The sequence below is a fragment of the Halichoerus grypus genome, chromosome X (genome assembly GCF_964656455.1).
Source record: "Halichoerus grypus chromosome X, mHalGry1.hap1.1, whole genome shotgun sequence".
Lineage (NCBI taxonomy): Eukaryota > Metazoa > Chordata > Mammalia > Carnivora > Phocidae > Halichoerus > Halichoerus grypus.
The window spans coordinates 1497260-1506661 of NC_135727.1; the positions used below are offsets into that span (position 1 = coordinate 1497260).

The following is a 9402-nucleotide window of genomic DNA, read 5'->3' on the forward strand; positions in this document are numbered from 1 at the left end:
CCTCGTGCCCAGTGCAGAAATGAGTGACAAGAGTTCTAAGCATGGCAACCTGTCTTTATTTCATTAAGAAGGAAACCACCGAGAAACCCAGGCTCCTGCCAAGCACCTGGCTGGAACATGCCAGAAAACCAGTGATCACACCCAGGCCAGCTGCTGCGGAGGTCCCTTCCTTCTCAGGCCACAGAGAGAAACCCCAGTGTACTGCTTACTATTAGCACAACATCAGCAAAGGACAATGACACCAGCCACGCAGGACAGTTAAACAGTACTTCCGCCCCCCCGAACTCCAGCTTCTAGCTGCTACAGGGAGCCCCACGAAGCCTGGGGAGGGAGCATTTGCTACACAAAAGCACTATAAACAGCAAGGGGTGAAGATGCAGAGATGAGAATAAATAAGGGGGAGGTGGGGGGCCCTAGAACTCATGTCCTCTCCCCCCTATGATGACTGGGCCTGGGGGATTTGTCTACTATCTATGAAGAATATGTACACCTTGTTGGTAGAGATGGGGGGTGGGAAGCCCCTCAGTGGGTTGAACAGGGAACAAGACAGGCTGAGGGGAAGTGGGGTTCATGCTATGGTAGGAAGAGGGGAAGCCCTTCAGTCCAGTGTGCCTCGAGGTGGGAAAGCAACAACTTGGACACCATCACGCCTGCAACCCCCCCACAGGAACAGGGTCACACAATCTGGGTCAAAGAGATAGTGGGGCCCTTGTGGTCGTCAAAGCGGTCCATGGTCTTGAGACTGAGGATCATGTGTAAGCCATAGGTGAAGATGAAGAGCATGAACAGGGAAGTGAGCAGCCCCATCCAGATGCCTGGGGAGAAGAAGCCCGCACAGTCGCTGGCGTAGGAGAACTGCTCGCCGGTCACGTTGAAGGCTTGGATCTGTTAGGGGATGCAAAGGACCGTGTGGCCCCACACAGAGGGAGACCCAGTGAGGGCTGGGGTTCCCAAGTTAGTGGGTAGTCCAAATCTCGTGGGATGAGAGCACTGCGGGGACAGACGTCTCAACTACATTCCCATCCCCCATGCCCAAGCCCAAGCCCAAGCCCAAGCCCAGACCCAGAGATGCTCAGACTCATCCGGTCTCTGCTCCCTCCCTCCTGCTATCTCCAGTCTGGGCCCCACGTTCCCTACCTGGAAGTCCTGAAGAGTCATCTGCCAGAGAGAGGGCTGCAAGTGGGGCACGAGGAGATTGCCATTCTTGCTAAGGCTGCTGACATACTCGCAGTGAAAGGAGTAGACACTGGGCCCCGTGACCTGGGAGGCATTGAACTTGGCAACAGAGCCGTTGCTGTGGATTTCAAGGCGCTCCATGGTAAACCAGTGCCGGGCAGACACTGGGTAGAAGCGGTTGGCCAGAATGAACCTGAGGGAGGCCATGTGGGGTGTCAGGCAGCTGGGCAGGCTGGAGCCATGCCGGCCTGCCCACATGTCAACCGCCCCTCAGACTCACCTGAATGTCACTGTGGTACCAAAGAGTTGTTCATAGGTCAGTGAAAGCCTGCAGGACCAGAGTAAGAGGTGAGCTGTCAGGCTCTGGGAGGGCCTTTAGCATCTAGCAGCAGAGCAAGTCCCTCAGGTCTACTCTACCTCAGAGCCACCTTGAAGAGGCAGTGTCCTCACCTGACAAATGGCAAAACTGAGGCCCCATCACATCGAGGTCAGAAACCAGCACCCAGGTTCCCTACCTCCAGCTAAAAGCACCTTCCTCTGGTTTCCCTGAGCCCACTGCCCCTCCTTTCAACTCCCCCTTGGGATTGCTGAGAAGCATAGATTGGACTTTGGGGATAAAGGTGGTCTCTCTCGCCACACAGGGAGGGTACAGAAGCCCTCGAAGAACTAACTCAGGCCTGGTAGACACCCTTGGGCAGTCACCCTGAGGCGGTTCAAGGGTGGGGTGGGAGAGAGGAGTATCAGGTTCCCCAGTGATTGGGAAGTGTTAACAACCAAGGTTCCAGGCAAGGACTAGAAGGCATGGAGAGACAAAACTCTGAGCAAGCCCCATCCCAAGAGCCCTCCACCAGCCCCACCCCACGATCCCACCTGCTTCCCACAGTGAACGACCCCCCAGCACACACACCCACCTGCAGTGACAGGTACTTGCCCTTACCTGGCAAAGGAGTCATTCCAGAAGGAGCCCGTCAGGTTGAGCTCCTGGACCCCAAAGGTGAGGGAGGTCAGGTCCTCCCAATGGTCCCTGTATGCCACCGAGAAGTTCTGGGCCCAGAACAGGATCCGAGGGGCAGTGTCATTGTAACTCACAGGGGGATGGACCACAGCTGCCACTGACTGTTTCTGCAGCAGCTGACGACCTAGCCCCCCGGCCACCATGGCTACATCACGGGCCACCTGCACAGAAAACCCACAAGCCTTCTTTCAGCGGCCCTGAGAGCACGGCCCAGAACCAAGCCACCTGCCCTCACTGTCCCCACCGGGCACCCTCTCCAGCAGCTGCAGTCCTACTACTCATACTCAGAGGCCCTTCCTCCAGGAAGCTCTTCCTGGCTGACCCCTAAGCCGCTGAGATCTTCCTAGTCTCTCCAAATTAGGAAAACTTGGGATGTATTGTCCGAATACGCCAGCCCATAAGGCCCACTGGGCAAGATGGAAAGCTGCAGCCTGGAAGGAGGAAGCATGACTTCCCGGTTCATCCTCGTCCCCCCACACAGGCCCAGGGAAGAAACCAGCCCCCCTAAGGCCCTCCACTCTGAGCCACACACCCTCCAAGCCCACTCACCATGTGGCCTCTGCCCACACCTCCCAGAGCCCTGCCAAAGGGTACATTACATACCCTGGAAGGGCGCACCGCTGTGAGGGCCGCTGTGTATGGGACGTCTTCAGACCGGAGCGTGCTCAGCACCTGCCCAATGACCTCATCTGAGGAGCAATGGGGAGAGCAGAGAACCAGGTCACGGGCAGCTACTTACAGTAACATCGCAACGCCTGCTGGACACCGTCCGGCCGTCCCACAGCACGAGACAGCAGACATGAGGCTGTGCCCTTCCATGTGCCACATTAGTGGCCTCTCTTGATGCTGTTTAGTGGGATCACCTCGTTGAGGTAGGGACCACCAGATGTCTGCACTGTCAAGTCTCCCACCCCTGGCAACTGACATGTCCTCTGTGGTGGGACACTGAGACCTTCACAGAGCTGGCTCCCATCAACCTTCACTGGTGTTTTCAGTTTCCATCAAGGATCCCTAAGAGCAGCTACTTCTTACCCCACCCGCCCCCAGCCCCCCCCCCCCCCCCGGGATACCTACGGCCTCAGTAGACTGCTCCTTAATGCCAAGCCCTAACTAAATTAAATGAGAAAAGACCGAGAGATCTAGAAAACTCCAAATTCACTTATAGGTTTTCAATGACCTTTCCCTGGGGAATGACTGTCCTTTATAGCAGAAGAGCAGTCCTCAGCACTGGTTTTTGAAACACTGCTGGTCTATTAAACCCCAAACACTAAGATTCGCACTGCTGGAGTGGAGACTGACTCCACGGGCTCTCACACGGAAGGCCCCAGCTGAAGAGGGGTGAGGCCTGGGGGGGGGGGGGTCTGCATTTCTCTGCTCAGCTGCCAGTTGTTCTGAGAAGCAGGAGGGCCACCCTGGGAGTGGAGAGGGACTCAGGAGCTCTGAGGCAGCTCTCTGCAGCCAACGGCTAGATGAGGCTAGAAGATGTGTGCCCTCCCTGGCCCCACTCACCGTTGCCTGTGAGAACTTCCCTCGGTGCCATCAGACCTGAGCTGCGGAAGGGAGGCAGCGCATTAGAGCCCCGCAGTCCAAACAGCTCCCCACCGCCTTGGGACACCTCCCCTCCCCTCCTCCAGGCCACCGTCCTTCCCTACTAGCCCCATTCAGCAGCGCACTCTAGTTGGGGGGCTCTGGAAGCCACGCTCACTCCTCCCTCTGCACCTCCGCTCACTACATGGCCCTGCCCTTGCCCCTTCTGCCCCAGCTTCACGGTCGCACTCAGGCCCTGCCAGCCACTCTGTGGACGCGTCCCAGCTAGGGGAGTTAGCCCCCCACCAGCAGGGCCCACGTCGGCCTCACTCAGTACCAGGCACTAACGCCTGATTCACCGCTGACCAGAGGCCCTTCCCGCCTCTTCTGGACATACAAGGCACGTCCTGATACGGCTTCAAGGTACTGAACAGGAGGACTGTTGCCTCTGGCTGAGTTGCGCTCACCGCTCTCTGGGCTCCGAGGCTGGGACATACCTGGATGTGTAGGGCAGGCGGATGAGCAGCAAGGCCGGGAGGCTGGCATTGAGTTTCAGCTCCCGCAGGGTGGCCAGGTCCACATGCAGGGGGCTGGCGCCGAGCTTCTCCTGCAGGTAAGTGGTCAGAGTGCTGACCGCATACCAGTCGACAGCAGGAAGCACCAGAGAGGAAGGGGCCAGGTCCAGGGCATTCTGGGGGCCAGGGAGAGGCAGAAGGATGAGTTAGCAAGGGACCAGTGGGCCTGGGCCAGCCCCCAAACCTCTCTGGCAGCCCTCTCTGGCAAGGCACACCCATACCCACACCAGGGTCTTATTCGAGGTCAGGAAGAAGACACCCCACATTCCTGGCCCCTGACACCTCAGGCCTTTCTACCCCCAAAGCCAGCACCTCTGGTTCCTAAGGGGACAGTATTTATTGTGTTGGGGGAGGGAGTGCACGGCAGCCCCCATGGCCCTTGGCTGAGAGAGGACTCTTACCTCCAGGTTAGCAAAGGCACTATCCTGCTTGTTTCCAAAGACGCCACCATAGGCTGTGAAGTCCTCAATGCTCAGCTAGTAGGGAAGCAGAGAAGACGCCTCAGGAGGCGGGGCCCGGGCAGGGGCAGACACCTTCCCCGCCCATTTGCAGGGACAGCAAAATCTCATTTACAATCAGATAGGTTCTGGTCAAAAGATTGAAAAAAGGCACGTTTGGGGGTAGGGAGTGGAGGAATGGAAGGTTCTCTTTTTGTCTTTCAGCATCCTCCTGGTAGGGTGAGAAAACATGGAAGGTAGTCATGGGGTTGGGAGGAAATCTGCGGGCAGCTGACTTGTGGTAACCTCAGGATTAAGAGTCAGCCACCTGCCTTCAGATGAGGAACTGGGTAGGGAATAGGGAAGCTGGGGGAGGGGTTGGGGGCAGCGAGGAACAGTCACTGCAGGCCCCTCCCGCCCCGCCACCGTCCCATCCCACCCCCAGGGCGGAAGTCAGAAAAAAGGGGAACGTGCAGGCCAGTTGCAATGGCTAGCACTGCCTATGTCCAGTCTGGACAAGATCCTTTTTAAAAGAGAGCAAGAAGTTCCTTCCCTGCCTGGTTTTGGTGGAAGTGGGGAGAGAGGTGAAGATGTTGGAATATGCTGGAGAAAGCACTGAAGTCTTCTGAGCACTGCAGACCACAGTAACCATGACCACATTCCTTTTCCTCTACAACCTAGAGATGTCCTTCAACTCCTGCCCCTCCACCCCGACTCCCAGCTTCCTCTGGCTTTTCCCAGCTAGGCCCAGAGGCAATCTTAGTTTCCCTAACCTCATTCTGTTTAGTATACACACTTGCCCAGCCTCCTCTCCCTTCTAGACAGGAATCCTAATGCTGTTGGGCTGCCTGGGTTCTCATTCTGAAAGCCCAGGAACCACTGTGTCCTCTCGGTACTCCTTGCTCAAGACTGCCTAAAGCCTCCTGCCACATTTAGACTGCAACCACCCTTCTCCCCCTCATCGCCTGGCTACCTGGCTAACCATCCCCTACCCCTTTCTCTCCCTCACTACACTCCAGCCACACCAGCTCTTTCATGGGCTCACCAAGAGCACTCCTTGCCCAGGGCCTTTGCACCTACTGTTCCCTCTGCCAGGAACGCTCTTCCAGCCATACCCACATGGCTCTGTCCCTCCCTCCATTTAGGTATCTGTTCAGATATCCTTCCTCAGTGAGCCCTTGCCTGATCATCCTTATCTTCAACAGCCAATCAATCATTCTGTTCCCTTGGCCTGCTTCCTTCTTCTCTGAGAACTATAGCATTGACATTATGTCATACACCAACTTAGCATTTACCTGTTGCCCTCACAAGAATGTCAGCTTCCTCCAGGTAGGGGCTTGGGTTATTCTGCTCACTGCTATGTCCCCAACACCTAATGCCTGGTACATAGTGGGCAGTCCATATTTGGCAAATGAATGAATGGATGAATGCCATAAGGGGACCCCGGAGAGATGTTTTACAAGGACTGTAAGAATTGCTCCTCAGTCTTCTGATACAGGTGGTATCTTCACTTTACAGGTGAGGAAACTGGCATTCACAGATCATCTCAGACGTCCAAAGGCTGGTAACTAGTAGAACGAGCACTGAGGTCCAGTCTAGCTACATTATTCACCACCTCGTGGAAGGACTACAGCACTATCCGCCCACAGAGCAACAGAGCAAGACCACAAGAGGAAGGAGCCACACAGGCCACCACTGAGGAAGGAATAAGCAGAGGCTCGATAACCTCCCAAACGCCAATGCTACACTGCCCTAGAATCTGCTCGTGGTCCATATGCTTGCTTTGGAGGCAGAGACCTGCATGGCAGGGAAACTGTGTGCCAGAGCACAAGCGGGGGGCTGCCTCACAGACTCAGGCTGGAGCCAACTGTGGTGTGCATAAGCCACGGACCATCAGCCAATGGCTGCACCTCTACCAGCCTTAGTTTCCTTGGCAGTAAAACCAAGCTAATGGCATCAGCTTAGCACAGTGCATATGAAGCACTCGATAAATGATCATTTTTCGATTATCTCTATTATGATCATTAAAGTTAGAATCACAACTCTGTCACCCATTAGCTGTGTGACCCTAGGCAAGTCATTTACCGTCCTTGCACGTAAGTCTTCCCATCTGTAAAGAGGGCTGATAATCCCCACCACACAGAGTAGCTCAGATAAGCGCTTGGTACTCAGTAGGCATCTGGCCTCTGACCCCGGGGCTTCAACCCGATTAAGTCAGTGCCATTTCAAGGCCCTCCCCGTTCCCACGGAACCGTCTCCTGCAGGCCTTCCCAAGAGAAGAGCCACACGTCCCTACAGTTGGGACAAGGTCACTGAGGCTTCCCGTGGGGAATGGGCCTCAGTGTCCTGGGCGGAGGGGCCTGACTGCTTCCCGATGACCGAGGGAGAGAGGGCCGGGGCGGGCGCACCTTGTCCTGCAGGAACAGCAGCACATTCCGGGGGCCCAGCTCCAGGGCGGGGTCTAAGTAGGTAGACAGCTGCATGTCGCTGGTGATGTGGCCCTCGTGGGTGGTGGCCGCAGGACCCCACAAGTCCCTGGCAGGGGACAGAAGAGCTGCTGTCAAGTGGGGGCGCACGGCTTGGGGTCTGAAGCTCACGGGCTCCCGTCGTGATGCGTGGGGCCCCGAGTCCTGGCCCGGCTGGCTCGCTACGGGCCGCCGAGGAAGGGACAGCTGCCCCCTGCCCCCCTCGGCCGCCGCTCGCTGAGGACAGCCCTGGAGCCGGGCGAGGGCACCGCAGCCGCCGCGGCGCGCAGCGCAGCCTGCCCCGGCCCGGCCCGCCACGCTCACCGGTCACTCGACCACAGCACCAGCGGCACCTGCTGCTCCGCCGCCGCCACCGCCATCAGCAACAGCGGCAGCCACCGCATCTGCCAGAGCGCTGGGGCCTGCCGCGTCCCCGCCTGCACCCGAGACGCCGCCATCGCCGCCATCACAGCCTCGGCCTCCCCTGCCTGGGCCGCCGCTGCCGCCGCACATCAGGTGACCATCGCCCCCGCCCGAGCTCCGCCCCGCGCCACCATTGGCTCGGGCGCAGGCCTGCTCGCCAGGTCCACAAATGATTGGGCTAAGATCACGCCACTCACGGCCGCTCCTTTTCACGGATTGGCTGTACGTGTCTCCAGGCGCGCACGCTCCAAGTGGGAAAGGAGGCAGGGCGGAGCTCCGCCGGCTCCCACCGCGCGCCGCTGACACCGCGGGCTCCAGACGGGAGTGGGGCGGGGCTGGGACTGGTGCGCTCCCTCGGTCTCCCCCCGCGGGGTTCGCGTCTCCCTGCTTTAATCTTCCTTCCGCTTAAAATTTCCTACAGATGGACTCTCCCTGAGACAGGTGAGGAGAGAATGTCCAGAGGAACGTCCAGCACTGAAAATGGGCAGGGAGGAGGAGGGTCTAGAAGAGAGATCAGAACAGGAGCATCAAGGAGGAGGGGAAGAGCCAGGGACAAGTGTGGTTTCAAGGACACCAAGATTGACAATGTCAGTGTCAACTGCTGCCAGGAAGCAGGTGAGATGAGGACAGAAAACTGTTTCTGGAGACTTTGGCAAGAGCGATGTCAATGGGAGGAAGGAGACATGGTTGTAGATTGTCTTTTCTCGAAGTTTGCTTTAAAGAGAGGAAAGAGAGTGACAGCTAGAGTCAGAAGGTGGGAGACACCGCCTCAAACGAATTGGAAGACTTTTTATCTTTTTCTGGGCCATTTTTGATTTCTCAGATTGGTGACTATTAGAAACAAAAAGCGGGTAACTATAATCAAATATTGAACTCCTGTTAAGGATATGTACACTGATTGATTTAGGAGGAGGTGAACTGATGCCCGCAACTTAGTTTGAAATGCACCAAAAATAAAATGGAGGGAAGTGTGACTACAGATAGGTTTGTGAGAAAGCAACAATAGTAAAACGTTAATGGCAGAACCTAGGGGGTGGATCTATGGGTGGGCACTGTAAGCTTTTTTTGACCTTGCTATATGTACTGGATTTAACGGTGACCCCCTGGAATTCATTATCCATTCTGTAAGTGTGACCTTATTTGGAAATAGGATCTTTGCAGATGTGATCAAGATAAGGTCATGCTGGATTCAGGTGGGCCCTAAACCCCGTAACTGGTGTCCTTATTAGAAGAGGAAGATTTGGACGCAGGGAAGAAGGCCACGTGACAATGGAGACAGAGTGTTGCAGCCCCAAGCCAAGAAACCCCTGGACCTGCCAGAAGCTGGAAGAGGTGGGAGTCTTCCCTAGGGCTTTCGGAGGGAGTGTGCACCTACCTTGATTTTGGACTTCTAGCCTCCAGAACTGGGAGAGAAGAGATTTCTCTTGTCTTAAGCCAGCTGGTTTGTGGTAATCTGTTACAACAGCCCAAGGAAACCAATACACTGTATGTTTGGCATTTTCATAATAAAAATATAGAGAGAAGAAAGTATGATAATGCCCATTGTCGGCAAGGATGTTGGGAAGTAGAGTCTCACTTACACAGTGGTAAGAGGATCAATTAGTAGAACATTTTGGGGGGATGATTTGGCAGCATCTAACAAACTGCAAAATGTGTATGACCTTTAACCAAGCAGTTTCCCTTTTCCGGATCCAGTCAACGGAAATACTCAGCTGAGCACAAGGTGCATCCACAGGGAGGTCCACTGCGGTACTGTATGTGGCTGCAGTTAAGCTGGGTGCTCA

General features: G+C 56.0%; 1 protein-coding gene and 1 long non-coding RNA gene across 2 annotated transcripts; one reads left to right on the forward strand and one right to left on the reverse strand.

The window, feature by feature from the left end:
* Window positions 1-33: 33 nt before the first annotated feature.
* Window positions 34-7715, reverse strand: ATP6AP1 (ATPase H+ transporting accessory protein 1). Its single transcript, XM_036092579.2, has 10 exons — window positions 7520-7715; window positions 7139-7265; window positions 4695-4769; window positions 4216-4409; window positions 3701-3741; window positions 2795-2880; window positions 2114-2352; window positions 1457-1504; window positions 1138-1369; window positions 34-885 (listed from the first exon to the last, which is right to left on the reverse strand). The coding sequence occupies exons 1-10, from the start codon at window positions 7660-7662 to the stop codon at window positions 676-678; spliced, it is 1395 nt and encodes a 464-aa protein (XP_035948472.1). The 5' UTR covers window positions 7663-7715; the 3' UTR covers window positions 34-675.
* A 193-nt stretch (window positions 7716-7908) lies between these two features.
* On the forward strand, window positions 7909-9148 carry LOC118535939 (uncharacterized). Its single transcript, XR_013444629.1, has 2 exons — window positions 7909-8059; window positions 8769-9148. It is a non-coding gene; the product is annotated as an uncharacterized LOC118535939 (long non-coding RNA).
* The last annotated feature ends 254 nt before the right edge of the window (window positions 9149-9402 follow it).

Bases quoted from the DNA above. Each gene is read 5' to 3' on its own strand.
- ATP6AP1 (XM_036092579.2), bottom strand. From the start codon at position 7,662: ATGGCGGCGATGGCGGCGTCTCGGGTGCAGGCGGGGACGCGGCAGGCC. The intron at 4,410-4,694 runs GTAAGAGTCCTC...CCTGGCCCCCAG, and splicing joins GTGCCTTTGCTAACCTGGAG to AATGCCCTGGACCTGGCCCC. The intron at 1,505-2,113 runs GTAAGGGCAAGT...CTGGTCCTGCAG, and splicing joins TGGAATGACTCCTTTGCCAG to GCTTTCACTGACCTATGAAC.